The 22,168-nt window shown below is 40.0% G+C and overlaps 1 protein-coding gene across 3 annotated transcripts in view; it reads left to right on the top strand.

Annotated features, from left to right (window-relative positions):
• The first annotated feature begins 1,303 nt into the window (after positions 1 to 1,303).
• SEC22A (SEC22 homolog A, vesicle trafficking protein) overlaps positions 1,304 to 22,168 on the top strand; it is a 69,989-nt gene continuing 49,124 nt past the window's right edge. Inside the window, exons 1-3 of one of the 3 annotated variants that reach the window (XM_050781757.1) lie at positions 1,304 to 1,348; positions 4,095 to 4,192; positions 8,535 to 8,735. In XM_050781757.1, the coding sequence (XP_050637714.1) occupies positions 8,554 to 8,735 (182 nt within the window). In that variant the 5' untranslated portion in view covers positions 1,304 to 1,348; positions 4,095 to 4,192; positions 8,535 to 8,553. Of the gene's footprint in view, positions 1,349 to 1,386; positions 1,579 to 4,094; positions 4,193 to 8,534; positions 8,736 to 22,168 lie in introns of those variants that run through there. The other 2 variants (XM_050781759.1, XM_050781758.1) reach the window with 2 other exon arrangements.

Genomic DNA, 22,168 nt, shown 5'->3' with positions numbered 1-22,168 from the left:
CCTCCTGTGTTCTGTGAATCAGTAAATGGCTTCTTAATCCATCTAGTTACTTAAGGAGTCATCCTTAATATTCCTCTTTCTTGACCCTTCCCGGAAAACCAATCTGTTATTAAGTCCCTTGGATACCATCTCTAATTTATACATATCTTGAAATTATCTACCTCTTTCTGTCTCTAACTCCCATTATACTAGTTCAAGCCATCATTTCTGGCTTTGCCTGATGCAACTGCCTCCAAATGGCCTTCCAGCAGCCTTTCTTGCCCTCTTCCGAACTATTCTCCACAAACAGCCTGAGTGATTCTTAAATATGCAAATAGGATCCTACTTAATAGTCTTTATTAGTTGCCCATTGACCTTGGGCTGAGATGAGACAAGGGCCAGACCATGCTGGCTCTTATTGGCCACATTACAGATTTCAGGCTGTATTTTGGAAGTTTCTCCTTGCTCCCTACACTCCATCCACACTGACTTCCTTTTACTTCCTAGAGCACACGAAGTTCTTTCATGCCCCAACAACCTCACACATAATAGTTCCTTGACGGGGAACATTCTCTAAGGTTCTTTAATATGCCTGCAGCTTAAAAGGCACTTATTCAGAAGTCTCTTTCCTGACAGTCCAAAATTAATTCATCATTGCACCCACTAATTTTCCCTCCCAGTACTGATCACAATTTATAATTCTGTAACTATTTATGCTTTCATATCTTTTGCTCCAATTACGTCTTAAATTCCATCAAGTGTTATGTCCACTCCTGTAACCCCGCGTTTAACACGGTGCTTGGCACATGGTAAACAGCCAGTAAATGCCTGTTTAATAACGCATGACCGATGCGAAAGCTGGAAGGGGTCAAGGGGTCGGCATCTGGCACTTCTCTGCCATAGTTTGTTTCCTTCTTGTGTGTGGGTATAGACGGGGCCAGGTCCTCTCCTTGCTCACCCACAGGGGGCTTTTCTCCCTGTCCCCTTTATAAGTGTCTGCTGTAGGGGCCGCGTGTGAAAGACAAAATGCCTGCAGATACAGGGCGGCGAGCGGAGGGGATTGGCCCTATTTCTAAAGTCAACGTAGTTCTGTCATCAGAGGACTGTACTTTTCTGGCGCAGGTGCGAGAGACGCTGCCAATCTCTCCTGGAGCGGGTGGGACTAAGGCGGGTCCTGGGATCGGGCGGGTTGTTGTGTCCTTCCTGCAGAATCCGATTGGCCTGGGCGAGCCGAGGGAACGGGGGCGTGGTTTGATTCCGCGGGCGCGAGCCACGTTGGACGCGGCGCAGCCCCGCCGAAAGGCCCCTCCCAGGCCCCACAATGCACTGCGGGGTGCGTCACTCGGAGCGGCGGGTCCCGTCTGGACAGGTACTAGCCGGCCCCTCCCAGTCCTCTTCTTCCCTTCTTAGGGGTCGTTCGAACCCCTGCCGGCCTCTCCCCTCCCTCTCCCTGCCTCCCGCGACAGCCTCGGTCTTCGCCCTCGGGACTGAAGACCTACCCGACGGGCAGGAGCCAAGTCCGTGCCTTTGGGGTGGGAGCCGGGGCCGCGGAGCTCTGGAGGGACGGGCAAGCAGGGACCCCGTCCCCTTCGACTTGAGGTTTCTCTGGGGCCACGCGGGCGGCCGTTGCGCCTCGTCTGAGCCGCCTGGGGTATTGGGCAGCCAGGGAAGGAGTGTCTAAAGGGGAGGGACAGTCGCACTTGGCTGTCAGTAGGTTGGTAGGGATTCCCTGGCGCCCAGTTGTCAGAAACACGGTGATCTACCTGTGTAGGTGGCCCGCGGGAGCTTGAGGTGGTATTTCCTATTTCTGTTAGGCAGAATGGGACTTGAACCAGTGTCTTACTTTACGTCTTGCGGGGATGGAGTGAGCACTGAACCCAGATATTTGCCCGTGTTGGCTCACGGAAACCTCTTGAGACCCTGCCTCAAGAGTCACTTTGGGAACGATGTGGCAGAAGGGAGACCTGAGCAATTGGCTCAACAAGTGGAGGAGGCTTCCGAAAGAAAAGGACAAGCCCCAGCTGTCCTGAATCTCTCTGCCAGTGAAGACAGCTTAAGATAATTTTTCTCCTGCTGCTTAGTTTCCTGGGTCATCCACCTGGGGCAGGGGGCTAGCTTGAGAACCAGTCCCTCCTGGGCCTATTCAGCCAAGGCAAAGCCTAGCCCAGAGCAAAAATGTCAGCCACCAGACTGGAGATGTTGGGAACTTCAGTCAGGGGAACAGCCACTTTTCAAACTCTGAATCACTTTTCATGTTATTGATACTTGCTTACATGCTAAGATCGGAAGGAATCAGGCAGTGCCTTAAACGGTACCTACAATTTCTGGCATATTAAGGTTCCTTCAGTATTTGATTCTGACACCTGTGACCGTATCCTAAAGTAATGGGACATTCGGGTATTTCCTATGTTGAAAACCATCACATCTGTTTAGTGCCTTTTTGTGTGTGTGTGCGTGCAACTGGTTAAAATCGAAGTATATCTTATGTTGGTCTATGAAAGAGGCCCAGGTATCACAGGGGTGCCTGTGACCTTCCTTGAGTGTCTCACAGAGTTGTTAGAGTTGGGTCTGAGTTTAAATCCCTACTTTGTCACGTACTAGTTTAGGGATTAAAAAAATTCCTTAAGCTTTCTGGGCTTGAATTTCCTCAAAGGTAAAATGGAACTAATAATACCTACTTCACAGGTTTTTGGAAGGCTTAAATGAGGTAATGTGTATAAAGTGCGTGGTCCATGGAGAGTAATCAATAAATAATATAGCAAATATTTAATATAGTGCTTTTAGTATGTTACAAGGCAGTGTTTCAGGCGCTTTACATGATCCTATGAGATAGATACTATTGTCATCTTTAAAATAAGCCTATGAGATAGATACTGTTAGTAGCCATAATGTATAGATGTAGAAAGGCAAAGCTTGCCCAAATTTACATGTCTGCTACATGGTGGAGCCAGGATTAGAACCCAGGCAGCAAGTGAATAGCTAGTTTCTATATCCCTGGTTTCTTATCTCTTGTTGGTTTTGGTAGACTGATGAAGCATAGTAGTGTGTAGATACTAGAAACTTAGACTGAAGTACCAGTTCTGCTATATACTAGCAGTGTGACATTGAGAAAGTAAGCCTCAGTTTCCTCATCTGTAAATTGGCAGTTCTACCTACCCAACTGTGAACTATGTGGCACTATACAAGTGTTGGAATTGACACATTTGAGCATGTATTGGGGGCCCTGTCCTAGATGTGGGTAAAATCTGTTGTGAAGCCTGAGGTCTTATACATACTGTGCAGTGTAAGCACCCATAATAGGAATGTCACACACTGCTAGTGAGGTAGAGGGCATAGGCAAAATGACAGAAATTACATCCTCTTTATCACCCAATCTATCCCCCACCCTCCCTGTGTATCACAAGTAGTATAGCTTTCTGTCCAAATTAACTACCACCCTTTCCCATTCCAACAGATCTCAGCTAGCACTTGTAATAAAATAATATGTACCATATTGGTACTGTCACATATGCAAGATAATTTGATAAGCAAATGAATATTAAAGTTCTCCCAAAATTTTCACACACATACATATTTGAATGAAACAAGTTCTTTTAATTTAAATTAGGAGAAAAACTTAATATCTCAAAACTGATTTCACAGATATTATTACTAAAAAATAAAGGACAAGAAAAGTAAGTCAATTCAAAGACCAATATTAGGTAAATAGTACAGATGGATGAAGATAATTCTGAAAGTGGTACTTGGATGACTGAAGACTGGGAAATTACGAACTAAAACAAATATGAGTGCTTTTGCCCCCAGTATAAAATGTTTTTATCTTAAAAGTGGCATTTGTGAAAGCATTTGGTTAGAACGTATATACAAAATCCACTTATATGTTGGGCTTTATTTATTACCTTTTGAGAGATACCTTCCTGAGACATTGAGCCCATAGTCATTACCCACACAAGGTTCTGAAGAAGAGGGGTGTCTTGTTATCTTGGGTCTGAGAACTTGCTAACCATTCATTACCATAGTAGTTTGGCATTGTGGGAATTTATTTTCCTCAGACTTTACGTAAAAGTTTAACCCAGATTTACCTAGATTCTAACTTGTGCTTTTTCCTCCAACAGTTGCTGATGGGGAGAGGAAAAAATAGCCACTGTTCCGGTTCCCTGTGAGTTAACTGCTGCTGTCCAAAGGCAGGTGTAATATTTTCTGTGTATTAAAGGTGAGGAGAAATGGCCCAGTGCCCTAAACATTTATCTATGACCCTGATAAGCTAAAAACTCCTAAATCTTCCCATGCAATTGTTGTAACCTCTTGCTTTCCACAGTTCCACTGATTCTTCCTTGGGATTTTCCCAACCACAACCCTCCTTAGACCTTAAAGATACTTTAACCTAGTTTAGGCCTGACATGGACAGATTTCCTTTTCTGCTAGTGCAGTCTAGATAAGATTAGTTTAAAAAACAACAAACTATATTATGAATCCAGGGTAAAAAGAAAAAAAGTAGGGGTATGTTTATTGAATTGATGGAGCGACAGCTTAGCCTAAGGTGATTGGAGTCTGTCTACAAATTAGTTAAGCCTGACGTTGATCATTGGACATTCATCCCAGTTTGTCAGGCTTAAATTCAAGTGGTTTGGATGCTGAATCAAATTACTCTGGTAGGAAGAGGTTTAATTTTTTCCCTAAGAAAAATCTTATCTATAGATATGTAGAAACAATTCTCTGACAACCTTGTAGTAATTTTGACAGGGAATGTCACTGCTGTGTTCTGCTTTTGGTTAAAGGCTAAAGTATGTATTAGGAAAATTTGAGGCTGGGTGCAGTGGCTGACACCTGTAATCCCAGCACTTTGGGAGGCCGAGGCGGGCAGATCACTTGAGGTCAGAAGTTTGAGACCAGCCTGGCCAACACAGTTAAATCCAATCTCTACTAAAAATACAAAAATTAGCCAGGCTTGGTGGGGGGCACCTGTAGTCCCAGCTACTTGGGAGGATGAGGCAGGGGAATTGCTTGAACCCAGGAGGCAGAGGTTGCAGTGAGCCATTGTACTCCAGCCTGGGTGACAGAGTGAGACCCTGTCTCAAAAAAAAAAAAAAAAAATTGAAATTTAAGTTTGTCCAACTTTAGTTTTACAGTTAGTGAAGTGGTGGGCAACACACCTACGTTGTTTGCTCTTTTCATCTGAATTTCTCTAATTTGGGGGTGTTTCTTGATGGTAGCACTCTTCGTTCCTACTATCTGGAAAAATTCATGGCACACAGTAGATACTCAGTGAATGTTTGTTAAACGAATGGAACTCAAAAATTGTATTCTTTTTACAGTACGTGTTTTAGAAAGTATGGATCATATATTTATTGATCTGTCCTCCAAGTCATTAAAGAATAACTTGGAAGACTACATGAAATTTGGCAACCTATTAATAAAGACTATTCCTAATATTTCTATTAGGATCCTAGAGAGGCCAGACATAAAGTAATGCAGTCTACTTTTATTTTACTTTTTGAGACAGGATCTCGCTCATCACCCAGGTTGGAGTGTAGTGGCACAATCATAGCTCACTGTTGCCTCGAACTCCTGGTCTCAGGCGACCCACCTGCTTCAGCCTCCCCAAAGCAAGGACTGTAGGCGTGTGCCACCGTGCCCAGCTGATTTTTAAAATTTTTTTGTAGAGACAGAGTCTCACCATGTTGTCTAGGTTGGTCTTGAACTCCTGGCCTCAAGCAGTGTTGGGATTGTAGGTATAAGCCATGGCACCCAAACCAATCTACTTTTAAATACTAAAATATGGGTATTTAGAACTATAAGTTACAACTTGCCCTCAAATTAATTCCCAGAATGGTTATTGTGTTGCAGTGTACTTCTGGAAAGACAACAGTTTTATAGTTAAATAATAAATGCTTAAGGGTATAAAGTAAGACATTTTCTTACTTTCTTACACTTAGGCTAAATGTTACAGTTTTGATTTAATAATTAAATAAAACATGGTAAAAAAAATTTAAAGAGGAGTTTATAGTATAGGTATCTTTTCAGGGATCCCAGCTTTTTCATGCTACTGCTTTTAGAAGAGAAAAAAACTGGATGAATGGAAAAAAACACCGATTGGGATATGTCACACTGGGACTTTAGTTTGGAGATTCCACTGTAATAAAAAGACTAATTTGCTTCTGGATATTTTTCTCTTTAAATGAATGGAGGGGCTGGGTGTGGTGGCTCACGCCTGTAATCCCAGTACTGTGGAAGACTGAGGTGGACAGATCACTTCAGGCCAAGAGTTTGAGACCAGCCTGACCAACATGGCAAAACTCTGTCTCTACTAAAAATACAAAAATTAGCTGGACGTTGTGGCGTGTGCCTGTAATCCTAGCTACTCGGGAGGCTGAGGCATGAGAATTGCTCAAATCTGGGAGGTGAAGGTTGCAGTGAGCTGAGATCGCACCACTGTACCCGCCTGGGTGACATAGAGAGACCCTGTCTCTAAATAAAGGAGAAAAATATTAAAGGGTAATGACACAGTAACACCTAGAGATTTCTCCTTCTTCCTCATGAAAAGAGGAAAAAGGGATAGTGAACTTAATGCATTAGCTTTATTAGTTGGGTTAATTTTTATTGTCAGATCAGTGATCACCATGAATGGGAAGTCGGATTTTGACTTCACACAGCAGTGAAAATTATCAACTCCTGATTTACAAGCTTTGTAACAGTTGGTTTTCTATGGGTTTTTTTTTTTTTAAATATGTATTACTAACTCATTTTTTCCTTTTTGGAATGAGATAATATTGACCTAGATGAAGTGGTCAGGTAAGGATTAATTTAGTCTCTAAGATACAATATTTTTAGAAAAATGCCTATGAGATTTTAATCAAATTTTTGAATTTTCACCGGTTGCCTCACCACTAGTGAGGAAGCCCTTAGTGACATTGTGCCTGACAGAAGAGTTATCACTTAATCTTAGATAGTGAACGTGTTTTCATTTAATGTTTTAAAAAGTATGAGCCTTAGACAATGAGCAGATTGTCAAGCCCTATCTCACAGTCAGTGGTTCAGAATTTTGAGGGCAGAGCCCAGAAATCTGCATTTTTAACTATCAACTTCTTATACAAGCTGAAGTTTGAGAGCCACTGTATATTTTATGAAAGGTTGAGTGACTGTTGACCTGAGCTCCTTCAGACTCAGGCCTGTGAAGTCCTTTCATCTGTTTTTGTAAAGCAAGAAGAGAATCCAATAAAATAGGCCATTAAGATTTACTTCCTGGTAAAACAATTGAGAACAACATTAAAACCAATATCCTTTAGCTTTAGGATTTACTTTAAATAATTTTTTTTCGATTATAAAAGTAGTATATGTCTACTGTGAATATTGAGAACATTTAGGAAATTACAAAATAATAATTACCCATAATACCATTTCGTAGAGGTGGGCATATTCTTAATTTGGCATCTTTTTCTGCATCCATTTTTCAATCCCTTTTTCCTTCTCTTTATCTTTGCCTCTTTATCCTTATGTTTGTGTAAAACAACATTTGCAATTGTTATCCTGCTTTTTTCTCTTTAACATATAAGCATTTTACCACATTATTAAACTTTTTCCACAAACATAACTTTTAGTTGCTGCGTTATATTCTGTTATATGAATATACTATAATTTACTTAACCATCACCATGTTATAGGATATTTAGATTGCTTTCAGTTATTTGAGTGGAAGAATGTCTGTTTAAAATTTTGTCTGGATTTCTGATTATTTTTCTCAAGACAGGTATATATTTAAATTTATTGAGGTCAAAAGATATGCCTTTAAACTCCTGTTGAAATTGCCAAATCATTTTGAGAACTGTTTGTACCAGTTTTTACTTCCATCTGTACTTATGAGAATGCCAGACAGAAGTATTATTTTTTAAAAAGCTAATGTGACTGGGTGCGGTGTCTCACGCCTGTAATCCCAGCACTGTGGCGGGCGCTGGTGGTCCCAGACACATCCTATCCTGTGGCATGGGATCCCAGGCTGAGGCAGGAGAATTGCTTGAACCCTGGATGGGAGATGTTGTAGTCAGCCAAGATGGCGCCATTGCACTCCAGCCTGGGTGACAGAGCAAGATGCTGTCTCAAAACAAAAAAAGCTAATATGTTAAGTGAAGCATAATATGTTATTTTAATTTGTTTTGTTTTGTTTTTTTCCTGAGACAAAGTCTCACTCTGTTGCCCAGGCTGAAGCTCAGTGACACGACCTCAGCTCACTGCAGCTTCTGCCTCCGAGGTTCAAGCAATTCTCCTGCCTCAGCCTCCTGAGTAGCTGGGATTACAGGTGTGCACCACCATGCCCGGCTAATTTTTGTAGTTTTAGTAGAGAAGGAGTTTCATCTTGTTGGCCAGGTTGGTCTCAAAACTCCTGATCTTGTGCTCTGCCCGCCTTAGCCACCCAAAGTGCTGGGATTACAGGTGTGAACCACTGTGCCTGGCCATTTTAATTAGTATTCTTATATTACTTGTAAGTTGAACAGTTTTACATATGCTAATCAAGTTTGGCTTTAATTTTTATCTAACCCAAATTGTTCATTTTGTTTTAGGTCTTTTCTGTTGGTTGAAATGTCTATGATTTTATCTGCCTCAGTCATTCGTGTCAGAGATGGACTGCCACTTTCTGCTTCTACTGATTATGAACAAAGCACAGGAATGCAGGAGTGCAGAAAGTATTTTAAAATGCTCTCGAGGAAACTTGCTCAACTTCCTGATAGATGTACACTGAAAACTGGACATTATAACATTAAGTAAGACTTCAGTTTGCTTCATTTGACTCGCTTGCCCAGTAGTTGTCATTTGAATGAAGTTTAAGTGGTTGCAATAGAAAGGAATGATTAGGAAAGCCTGTTCAAGTCAAGAATCATATTCTGAGCTTATACTAAATAGTCATCATGTCAGCCGCAGCCTTTTTGTAGTTTCTTTGTGTTTATATCTGGCTCTAGGAAATTTTATAGTTGCACAGATCATAGGTATTCCTCTTATAAGTTCATCACTAAGTATTTATTTGCATTCTTACTTACCCAGGGGTGTAGTAGGCAAACTATAATTGGAAATAAAATTTTTTACCTAATATCTGCCCTCAAAGAACTGAAGCAGCTTACATCTAGTGGGAGGGGGTAGCACTTATCACTGTATCATATATAAATCAAGTAAAACTGGGCAAATGGGTTAGAGAGTGACTATTTATGGTGGTCAAGGGACTCTCTGAGAGGGTGACATTTGAGCAGAGACCTAAAAGATGAGAGAGGAGGTAGTTACATGAAGGATGCTGTGTATGAAGAGCAAGGCAAAGGTAGCAGCCAGTGGAGAAGCCCGTTTTTACATACCAAGAGACAGAAAGAAAACCAGTGATCCTGAAGCATTATGGACAATTAATAGAGTTGCAGAAAGTGAGGCCAGAAAGGTAGGAATGGGGCAGGTTATGTAGTAAGTTTGGAGTCTATTAGTCTGTTTAGTTTAATGCAGTAGGAAGATACTGGGTAGTTTTAAGCTGGAGAGTTACATGATTTCATTTGGCTTAGAGTAGGTCATTCTGGCTGCACTGTAAAGAATAAAGGAGAAAGTGGAAGCAGAGAGGTCAGATGGAAGACTCTTAGAGAAGTTCAGGTGGAGGTGCTGATTGTAACGAGCTAGGGTTGTAATGAATAGAAATAGATTGGGGCTATATTTTGGGATTAATACCAGCAAATCTTCCTACTGGATTGAAATGGGATGTGAGGGAAAAAGAAGAATAATCACCTGTAGTTTTTTGACCTGAGGAACTGGATGAATAATGAAGCTCAAATGAGCAAGAAAGGAGAGGATAAGTGTGTCTGATTGGTAAAAAGTAAGAGTGCTGTTTGGACATGTTAAATCTGAGATGCCCATTAGACATCCAGGGGGCACTGCTAGGTAAGCAGCTGGAGATATGAGTCTGAAGCTTAGTGAAGAGGACAAGTATAGACATTTAGATTTGGAAGTCAGCCTACAGTTTGTGATTAAAACCATGGGAATGGATGAGACCACCTTGGAAAGCTTAGACGTGAAACAATTACGGAACGATTAACGTCTGAGCAGCTTGATACTGATTACACATACAGAAGGAAATAAGGTAAAAATACAGTCCATATAGGATATAGTAAACAGAGGACTTCATTGTTGAGATGAGACATGAGCCATGTCCTGAAGAATTAATAAGAGTTGGCTAAGGTAGGGAGGAGGACATTCCAGGTGTACGGAGGAGAGGCAGAATAAGCAAAGAACATGACTTAGCATGGTAGGTGTGTTAACATGCTTATCCTGGGTCAGTGGATGGTGATTTAGGGATAGTTGTGAGACATGTGTGATAATCACTATGGGGCCAGATCTTGGATTTCCCTGAAAGTTCAGATTGAAGGGTGTCACTTTGAGGTAATATGTTATAGGAAGCTCTGCTGCAAATTCAAGGGAAGTGACTTGATAAAAAACAGTCCTGAGACAGTGGAACTTAGGGTGAGATGGACAGTCCAAGAGGAGAGAGATAAGGCGGAGAGGTCAACTTGTTATTAGGGCCTGAAATAAGAAAATAAATGTGCAAATGAAAATTAGAATGCCAAAAGAACTAGAATGATAATGGAGAGAAATAGTTTGATTGGGGATCACTTTGAAGTTAGATCACTTCAAAAGAAGTGACCAAGCTGGATAGGATGGAATACCAGAGATGAAAAGAAGGAAGAGGCAAAGATGACTGAAGCCTTGGAATTGGACAGAATGATGGTGTCATTGCCAGAAATGAGATCTTTGGAACAGACTGTTTATGAGGTGTGAGGCAGAAGAGAAAGATAATGAAGCTCCATTTTGATCATTTTTTTAAGACACTGGGGCTTGCTCTGTTACCTAGGCTGGAGTGCAGTGGCATGATGACAGCTCACTGAGCCTCAACCTCTTGGGCTCCAGCGATCCTCCCACTTCAGCCTCTCAAGTAGCTGGGACGACAGGGGCACACCACCACACCCAGCTAATTTTATTTTTAGTGGATGAGGTCTCACCGTGTTGCCCAGGTTGACCTCAAACTCCTGGGCTCAAGTGATCCTCCTGCTTGGCTTCCCAAAGTACTGGGATTACAGACATGAGCCACTGCACCTGGCCCACTTTAATTATTTAAGTTGAGGTTTTAGGCCAGGCACAGTGGCTCACACCTGTAATCTCAGCACTTTGAGAGGCTGAGGCAGGCAGATCACTTGAGCCCAGGAGTTTGAGATCAGCATGGGCAACATGGGGAGACCCCATCTCTACAAAAAATTAAAAAATTAGCCAAGCATAATATAGTCCCAGCTACTCTGGGGACATAGGTGGTAGGATCGCTTGAGCCTAGGAGGTTGAGGCTGCAGTGAGCCCTGATCTCACCCCTACATTCCAGGGTGACAGAGCAAGACCCTGTCTCAAAAAATGTATATATAAATAAAATAAATAAATTGAGGTTTTGACAAGGTAGTTCAGTGGAGATGGGATAGAGATTTTGGAAACATTCACGTAGATGTGGTTGATATTGTGAGGGGAAAAATGCCTACTGGGTTTAGAGAGAGGCCCAGGATAGAACCTTAGAGAATGTCTACAATTTCTTGGATCACCTGGGTAATGGTAAGATAATGGTAAGATGTTATATTTAATTGGGGTTTCTGAGGGCTTAATTAGAAAATATTGTGATTATGGTGATTAAAATATATGTAAAATGATGTCTCAACCTACTTCTATTTTTTTAGAGGAAAAACTTGAAATATTTCAGTATTTTATTTAATAGGCTCTGTTAGTGCCCTGGGTCATTATTCTGAGTTTTATTTGTGAATGTATAGTGGTATAAACAAATACCAAAGTTATAGGAGATTGGCTTGAATGTATATTAATTCTGGTAGGTGTGCTGGACTTAAACACTTTTGCAATTTTTTTCTTTTGACTCTCTTTTTTAAAATTAAAAAAATTTATTTTGACTGTTCTTAAAAGTAAAATGTAACATTTTAACATCCCTTCATTCTATTTAACTGAAAATTCTAGATTTTGTATTATGTAGTTTTATTTAGTTGTACTCCAGCTTATTCCACACAAAGGATTTGAGGCAATTTAGGAAAAAAAAAAAATTGAAGGGGCCAAGTAAGGGAGTCAGAAGAAGGAAAATAGATACAGGAGAATAATAAACTGCAGTAACATTTCCTTCTGGAGATGCAAACTAGATAGTCCATCCATTTATTAGAGAAAGGTTGCACATATTACCGTTGAGTTTCCTTGTGGCCAAAGCAAAGGGGAATAATCCATAGATTTTAGTGTCCATTGGATAAAAACATTGTTTTTCCTGTTACTGAGACCTGAAGTACATAAAGAGGACAGCATTTGGATAACATTCTTCCAGCAACCATAATTATGAGAGTTCAGGAGTGGGATAAATCAGCAGAAGTCTAATCTGGTCTAGTTCAAGAATACAATTCAGATAAGTCAAAAGGAAAAGATTACCTGGCTTTCAGAGCCATGAATAGAAAAATGTCTATGCGTGTTTTTTTGTACCAAACCTTCAATAAGGATTGGAAAACAGAAGTTCTAGTTCAAGTTCCTGACAAGGACCTGGATTTCATGTATTTTCTATCGCTAATAAGAGATCTTGTGGTTTACTTTATGTTTATTGAGATTTTTACCTTATATGACATTGAGCTTAGACTGAAATGCATAAAATTGAGAATTTGTGTGTTACCTGACTTAAAATTCTCACATCACAACTCTTTTTCTAACCGCTATGAGTTTGTGAGATAAAACTCACAGGTCTGCCATAGCAACGTCGTAGCACAGCCTGAAATTGCCACCATGCTGTCCCTTTTTTCTCCTAGCCATATTAAATGCTTCTTTCCTTCAAACCCTACTTGTTTTGAATCACCTTCTTTCTCATTACTATTTCATGTCTCTAATGATCTCACTGCTTTCACAGATCTCCTGTAGAACTTGGTTGACTGCCTTTTTCATCACTTACTAAAGTTTCTTATTTTTAATTTTATCTCTCTATCCTCTCTATAACAGGGTTGTAATTAATTGAGGGAATTGATCTGCCATGGCTTATACTATTTTTGATTCCTCAACTCTTGGCATTGTGGTTTTCAGATTTGTATAGAAATTGAGGTACTCTTTCTTCACAGAATCTCAAAATCACTAAGCGTATAATTATGTGCCAAATGAGTTGATACCTCACATTAAATTCTGGTTGAATAGGCAAGGGAAGACCAGAGTTTGAAAGAAAAAAAAAATAGGGGAGTAACATTTAAAATTGAGATAATTAGGCCGGGTCTGGTGGCTCACACCTGTAATCCCAGCACTTTGGGAGGCCAAGGCTGGCAGATCACCTAAGGTCAGGAGTTTGAGACCGTCCTGGACAACATGGTGAAACCCTGTCTCTACTAAAAATACAAAAAAAAAAAAAAAAGGTCGGGTGTGGTGACGGACATCTGTGATCCAAGCTACTCAGGAGGCTGAGGCAAGAGAATCACTTGAACCCAGGAGGCAGAGGCTGTGATCCGAGCTACTCAGGAGGCTGAGGCAAGAGAATCACTTGAACCCAGCTGAGATCGTGCCACTGCACTCCAGCCTGGCGACAGAGTGAGACTCTGCCTCAAAATAAATAAATAAATAAAATTTAAAAATAAAATTGAGAAGATTCCTTTAGTTTTCTCCTCCTCTGTATTGGGAAAATGATGAATTTCAAATGAGTGTAGTGGCTGGATACTTCTGCTTCGCCAGTGAAGGACGTTCTGTGGAGCGTGGCTTGTGCTTGCACAGTTCCTTGTGCGTGTCATAGTAGCTACTAAATGAGGGATGGTTGTTTTGGGAGTATGACAGCATTCAGAGTGACAGAGAAACCTTGTTGATTGGGCAGGATGGTGTGTAGTGTGGGGTATTCAGTTTTATGATTTCTTCTCACATTCTGTAGTCATATTCCAATTCTCTCTATATAAAATTTTAAGGAATTCATCTGTTTTATAAGTCGAAGGTTTTTTTCCTTAGACTGTAATGAATTTTTATTTATTTATTTATTTTTTTGAGACAGAGTCTCGCTCTGTCGCCCAGGCTGGAGTGCAGTGGCCGGATCTCAGCTCACTGCAAGCTCCACCTCCCAGGTTCACGCCATTCTCGTGCCTCAGCCTCCTGAGTAGCTGGGACTACAGGCGCCTGCCACCTCGCCTGGCTAGTTTTTTGTATTTTTTTAGTGGAGGCGGGGTTTCACTCTGCTAGCCAGGATGGTCTCGATCTCCTGACCTCGTGATCCACCCGTCTCGGCCTCCCAAAGTGCTGGGATTACAGGCTTGAGCCACCTCGCCCGGCCACTGTAATGAATTTTTAATGAATAAACTTATGTTACCACTTAAGAGAAAAAATGGCTAAAGTAAAAGTAAGTATGAACCATATGAAAATTAGGTTGAGTCATCTGAGATCTTTAAAACTTTGCAATTGGCTTTAGAGATTTAAAAATCATAGTTGTACATTTTGAAATCTCTTTATTTAAACAGTAAGATGCTGAAAAGACAAATACCTTTTGGGAAGCCAGTCATATCCTATTGTGAATTTTAGTGCAAGAAGTAAAATTTTTTAGTTCTTTCACTGTGAATTCATTTGAAGCCAGATAATGGCTGTGAGCCTCCTAATGTTCTTTCCTTGCCTTAGGGTTCACTTTCTCCCTATGTTGCTACCTCCAGCCAGGAATACTATTTTAGGCTTACCTGCGTTTTGGCTTTAGTGTCTAGCAGTCTTTCCCTTTCACTCTTTCGGGATATTTTCTGATTACTAGAGTAACAACTTAAGTTATAACCCAATTATTGAGTACTTGCAATTGCCAGGTAGTTTACTGACATTATCATTAAGCTTTCTAACAGCTCCGTGAAGGGCTATTAAATAGCGCTCTTTTCCATTGCTGGGGCAGACACACAACTCACATTAGCTTAAGGAAAAATGGGTATTTTGAAGGGTAGTGGTGGAGCTGGCCTCACAGATGTTGTCAGGAATCTTTCTCATTTCTACATTGTCTTACCTTTTGCAGATAGATACTGTCTACAGACTTGAAAACACTACACAGACAGCTCTAGGCTTACTTCAGTCCAACTGAGCAACTCCTCTCCATGTCTCAAGAACAAGACATTGTTTTTGCTTGTGTAATTGACCATTTCTAGACTAATTAAACGTTGTTGTCAGAGGAGATGAGGTACTCTTATTTGGCCAAGACTGCATCACGTGTCCTTACCCCTTTGAGCTTTACCACAGGCAGACAGAATGGAGCTGAAGGTAATTCCCCAAAGGGAAAGAGGGAAGGGATGCTGGGTAGTGCTATCACTACCCTATTTTACAGATAAGGTAATTGAGACTTAGGAATGTAAAGCAGATCCTTCAACATCACAAAAATAGTAAACGATATATCTGAACCACAATCTTGGATTCCGGAATTGCATTATTATCTGGTAAAAAATGACTGCTGCTCTTTACCCTTAACCCCTTTCTTGGCAGCATGTGTTCCTAATTCTCCTAATTATTTTCACTTTTTATGGAGAGAGAAATGAACCAGGGAAGAGAATGAAGAGAAATACCACACCTCTCTTTTATTGGTTGACAATGATGAGGAACAGAGTATATGTGAATCCTAGAATTGATGGGACAGCATTGTCTCATTGGAGGCTAGGTGTTTGAAAGGGAGAGGGTGTGGCAGGGAAATGCAACCAACCTGTAGCTACTAAACCAGTTGGGGGAAGGAGATAACCTGGGTATTCGATTTTCCTATTTTGTCTCATCACTGGCATCACATTCCTTTTCTCCTGCTTATTATGGCAAAATGTACAGCTTTTCAGCAGCATATATGTTAAATAGGCTCTTGTGAACTGGCCTAGGAACCTAATTATTGTTATTGTACAGTTTCTGTGGGAAAATGAGATCTGGGTGCAATAAGCTTTGGGAAATATACCCAATACATAAGTTATGGATTATCTGATCAGTTATCTAAAAAAGTCGGGATCTTCATCCTCTAGAGTGTGGCTGTGTTAGGGAAGTGAGAAAGGGTGAATTGGGAGATTAACTCTGAAGAAAAGGGAATAAAGATGTCAAAGGCAATCTTTGCTTGCTCTGTGTTTTATCCAAGTCGCTCATGGTGTAGTTACCATTGGCTTCTTAAAATGATCTCAGATTCTTCTTTAGGTTACTGTTGTGAGTTACCGTCATCTGGCATATTTCATATTAATAAATATTTTCCTTTTTAATGATGTTAAAATTTGTGGCTAAAATGGGTCTTTTATTCATAGGATGATTTATTCATGATTTGGCGCTTCACCATTGGAGGGTAATTGAAAGTTAGCCATGTGAGAAAGGAGTAAGTGAGAAAATAGGAAGTTCCTGGTAAAATGCTACATGTGGTGGACACTCAGTGTTACTGAGCCTTCATTCTTATCTCCTTACTCTCCCACTAGTGGCAAAGTCTTTTGTTTTCATCTTGTTTTCTATGAGACATATTTGGTGATAATACAATTCATAAGATATGCTCACTTTGTTAATGTTGAGCCTCTCTATTTAATTTTTTTTTTTTTCATTTTTAGAAATGGGGTTTTGCTCTGTTGCCCAGGCAGGAGTGCAGTGGCACAATCAGCTCATAGCATCCTTGAACTCCTGGGCCCACGCGATCCTCCTGCCTCAGCCTCCTGAATAGCTGTGACTATGGGTGTGTGTCACCACACCTGGCTAATTTAAAACAATTTTTTGTAGAGATGGCATCTCACTTTGTTGTCTAGGCTGGTCTCGAACTCCTTGGCTCAAGTAGTCCTCCTGCCTCAGCCTCCCAAAACATTGGGATTATGGTGTGAGCCACTGTGCCTGGCCCTATTTAATATTTTAAAGTTTCAACACTTTATTTTAGAGAATAGAATTCAATGTGGAAGGCTCTATTCCAAAACTTTTTTTTTTTTTTTTTTTTTTTTTTTTTTTTTGAGATGGGGTCTCGGTCTGTCACTCAGGCTGGAGTACAGTGGCAAGATCTTGGCTCACTGCAAGCTCCACCTCCTAGGTTCAGGCCATTCTCCTGCCTCAGCCTACTGAGTAGCTGGGACTACAGGCGCCCGCCACCATGCCTGGCTAATTTTGTGTGTGTGTGTGTGTTTTTTTTTTAAGTAGAGACGGGGTTTCACCTTGTTAGCCAGGATGGTCTCGATCTCCTGACCTCATTATCCACCTGTCTCGGCCTCCCAAAGTGCTGGGATAACAGGCGTGAGCCACCACGCCCAGCCCAAAACATTTTTTTTATATTTGGCAAATTTAACAGTAGATTAGAGATGGTATGTCCTATTAAATAACTTTTCTGCACCCAGGAAAGCTGTTCACTGGGCAAACATGACTACAAAGGATAAGCAGAGTTTCTATGTATAGTGGTACAATTATAGCATGAAAATTACATGTTATATGTAATACAAATAATATATCAGTTCATAAATCAGTTTGCAATACTAAATCCTTTGCTATATATGTACCTTGTCATTTAGCATGCTACATTTTATGTATATATCTTGGTTTGTAAATCACTGTGATAAGTACATCCCCAGTAATTATATGGTAAGCTCCTGGCAGGCAGGGACTTTATCTTTGACATCAGAGCCTGTGAAGTAGAATGCTGGGCCTGTGCTAGGTGTTCTCTCTGCTGAGAGGAAGATCTTTGCTATTACTAGTTATTTAGTTTGGTGCAACAGGCCAGAATTGTCCTAATAATGTCAGTGTTTAATTGGTGATATGTAAAATTTCTTTGACAGTTTGTAAATAAAATTAGATACCAGAAAAAAAGTTTAATATGTAAAACCATTTATTCATTTTGTTGGATGTAGGAATCACTTGTGGAATGGCTTGGACACGTTATAGAATTAGCTTTATAGCAAAGAGATTAGAAGGGGTAAATTTCCTGTATCTGGTATTTGGACTTCTGCCAGTCTTACCTGTTAAGTTATACTTGACCCTAAAAAAGTTCCTAGTGGGTGTGCCAGGGAGGAGAACCAAACATATAATGAAATTGGATAAATTCCTCAGGTAAAAGAAAAGCAGTGGCAATAAAGACCAAACCTCATTGGCACCAAAGCCCGGAAATGGAATGGAGCTAGACAATATAAAGGAAATTAGAGCAAAGTAGGAAAAACCTTGGCGATTTAAAAATTGTGCCCAAGGTAGAGAAAAGAGGAGAGAGAGTGTGTTTGTATGTGTGTCTGTCTGTGTGTGAGTAATGACAGTGATAAAGGGAGAGCAGACAAGTCTTTGAGACCTGCATAGCCATTCTTGAGGTACTCACTGTGAAGGTGAGTAATTCTACATGGCTCTTGAGAACATCCCTCTCTTAAGGACATGTCGAAGATTTACTGACCTGAACCCTAAATAAAGCCTTCTGGAGAACAGTAACTAGAAGACAAGTGAAGTTCTACTGTTTTCTGTCGTTTAGTTAAGTATTTATTGAGCTGCTGCTTCGTGTAGATACCACTAAGCTGTGCAATTACTGGTGCATGATATACTCAACAAATTAGTGTATAAATTAGTAAAAGAATGATGCCACCTTTTCAGTCATTTATTCACTGAGCACTTCTTGTTTACTAGACACAAAATATTCTAAGTGCTAAGAATATAACGGTGAGCTATACAGAAATCATCCCTGCTCTCATGGAGTGTGTATATTAGTGAGAGAGACATTGCAACAAAAATATATTAATATACAATTACAAATTGGGTTAGTTTGTGAAGAAAACTAACAGCTGCTATGATATACTGTAGGAGTGGGATCAGTTTAGATTGTGTGTTCTGGGAAGGACTTTCAGTCTAAGAACTGAAGGATATGTAGGAATTAGCCAGGTCAGAATTGGAGCACTGGGGAAGACAAAATCATGAAGTTTCTCAGTTTGGGAGTGGGAGGGCTGGAAGTGGGTTGGTATCCTTGGGGATCTGAAATAAGGCCAGTGGGTGGCTAGAATGTAGAGAGGGAGGAGTAGAGTTGTACAAAATGAAGTGGAGTGTTTGGGAGGGCTTCCAGAAGATAACTGTAATACAGGTTCCAAAACTCTCAAGTTTCATTACTCTTAATTTAGGGAATAAAATAGAGATTGATTTGGAAAAAGTGAGAAAACATTGGTGAATTTGGAATAATTGGTTAATCTATGCTACATGGAAGTTGCTATTGTATTGTGGAAAAAATGTGGGCCTTGGAATCAACTAACTTCATCCCATCTTTGCTTCTTAATGGTGTGTGACCTTGGATAAGTTACTAAGCCTCTCTGAGTTTCTTTTCTTTCATTTGTAAAGTGGAGATAATAGTGCCCCTTTATTGTGAGAATGAAACTAAATATGTAAAATACTTAGCAAAGGGCCTAGCTTATACTAAGTGGTCAGTAAACTACGTGGTGCTATTACTCTTACTACTATTTCTCTTCTTTCTCCTCAAGGCAGATAGACATCTGCCAGACTATCTATAAAATATTCACTAGGTGAACCTGATGAACACAGCAAAAGCATGCACAAACTGGCATGCCTATAATGACTTTAGACTATTTTATGGGTAGTCCTCAGTGAAGTGGTGGGAGTATTTCAATCTGTCCCATGATTGTTGAAAAAGCAGAATTTTTTCCATCACAAACATAAATGGAACTGTATGTACTTTGGGAAAACTAGCTTTGCATTTCAAATAAAGCATTACAAAGCTAAATTTACTATGAAAAGCCATAATGTTATAGAACACACTATAGCCTTTTCAGAGAGAATCTTGCAACTGTAGTAAAATAAAGACTTCATGAAAATGCTCACATGCCATGTTAAAGACATAGGGTTTCCTTTATTTTACATACAATTGTCTAGTTACATTTAGCACAAGTAAGATAAACCATTTGGGATAAACTGTCATGTAGGTGTCTGTGGCTGACTCTGTTATTAATATGGAAATACAGTAAGACTCTGACACAATACAAAAAATGGATTCTAAAACCTTCAGTCGTATTAATGAAGGATAATCAAATAACTCCTAGCTAGCCAGTTGGGAGTTCCTAGGGTGTGGAAGCCAATTACCAATTGTCTTCAGGTTATTGAGGTTATTATGGGGTATATTTGAATGCTAATGACATGTCAAATAATTTTGATAATGACAATGAAGATTTTTTTTGGAAAGAGAAAATCATTTGAGAAAGCATATTTTGGCCTTTGATTTAGATATTAAGTTGTAGAAAAAGGCAATATGCTATGGCTAAATTAATTTGACTATGATCCTTAAGAAGAGATACATTTTACTTTGTAAGCACTATATATACACATATAGAAAACTAAAACAAAAGTTTTATGAAACAATATGTATTCCAATACTTTCTGTTATATTTTACTTCAATTTCTGGAAAATGCTGTAGTTCACTAAACTAGTTTCATGACATAGTGGTTTACAACTTGCACTTTGAAAAACGTTGCCCTAAATGAGTGTGTATTAAGTGATGCTTCAGAAAGGAACAACCAGGCTACTCTAGAACCATAAGATCAGAACTATTTCACCACTAGTATATCCCATACCACTAGTAATAGATGACTAGTAGGTGCCAAGCCCATTTGGCAACCTGGGATGGTCTTTTAAAAGGGATTCATATATATATATATATATGTGTCACATGTATATATTCACACACATATTTACTTGCTTACACACAAGCTCTCACAGGAAGGATACATAAGAAATTATTACTAACATGGATTGCCCAAGGGAAGGAGAACTAGGTATCTGGGCAAGAGTGATAAGACACTTTAAGTGCCGTATACCCTTTTATTTTTCATTCTTGTTAAATTTGAATCCTGTGAACTTATTTATTCTAAACATTAATAAATTCTGCTTCTATGTTATTCGAGAAAGAAAACAGTAAGGTGACCAGTATGGATCAGAGTTTTACAGTAAAGATTACTGTGTTGGCTGGGCGTGGTGACTTATACCTGTAATCCCACCACTTTGGGAGGCCAAGGCAGGCAGATCACTTGAGGTCAGGAGTTTGAGACCACCCTGGCCAACATGGTGAAACCCCGTCTCTACTAAAAATACAAAAATTAGCCAGGTGTGGTCGTGTGTGCCTGTAATCCCTGCTACTCAGGAGGCTGAGACAAGAGAATCACTTGAACCCAGGAGGCAGAGGTTGCAGTGAGCTGAGATTGTGCCACTGCGCTCGAGCCTGGGCAACAGAGCAAGATTCCGTCTCAAAAAAAAAAAAAAAATTACTGTGTAGATTAGCAGAGTCCAGCATAGGAGTGGGGAATTACATCCTGCATGCTGTTTACTGCCCTTGATGTAGACCAGCTATATTGACAGTGCTATGCAATGATGTTTAGGCGACTCATTAAAAAGGGTTACTTTGTGTTTTGTGCTCTGCTTATTTATTATAGTGGGGTATATACTAGATTCTGGAAAGCTTTTTTTCCAATAGAATATGGTTAATTTTAATGTTTCAATGCTTTTTTTTTATTTTTAATTTCTAAATTTGTTATTTAGAAGTAATTTCAAACTTACAGAAAAGTTGTATGAGTAAGAAAAGTTCAAATAACACCTGTTCCCATAGTCACCTTTGGTCAACATTTTACCACATTTGTCTTCTCATTTTATCTACCTACCTACTTAACTATCTGATTTATTTTTTTTCCTGAACCCTTTCTTCATAACTGCTTCAAAGAGTATTTTCTAAAATTATGGATATTATCTTACTTAACCACAGTACACGTGTCAGCCTCAGTAAATTTCTTGTTCATACCATACTTTATCTACTGTACTGCTAACTTTCCTTTTTTGTCAGTTGACCCAGGAATATGCTTTATATCATTTTTTTTTATTGCTTTTTGGCACAGGATTTGGACTAGCATTAGGAATTGCATTTAGTTGTCATATCTCTTTAGCTGCTTTTTTTTTTTTTGGGAGACAGAGTCTCTCTCTTGTCACCCAGGCTGGAGTGCAGTGGCGCAATCTCGGCTCTCTTCAACCTCCATCTCCTGGCTTCAAACGATTCTCCTGCCTCAGCCTCCTGAATAGCTGGGATTACAGGCATGCACCACCATACCCAGTTAATTTTTATATTTTTAGTCGAGACGGGGTTTCACCATGTTGACCAGGCTGGTCTCAAGCTCCTGACCTCAGGTGATCCGCCCACCTCGACCTCCCAAAGTGCTGGGATTACAGGCCCCCACC

The sequence above is a fragment of the Macaca thibetana genome, chromosome 2 (genome assembly GCF_024542745.1).
Source record: "Macaca thibetana thibetana isolate TM-01 chromosome 2, ASM2454274v1, whole genome shotgun sequence".
Lineage (NCBI taxonomy): Eukaryota > Metazoa > Chordata > Mammalia > Primates > Cercopithecidae > Macaca > Macaca thibetana.
The sequence above is the reverse complement of the archived record's forward strand: the minus strand, read 5'-3'. Positions and strand labels throughout refer to the sequence as shown.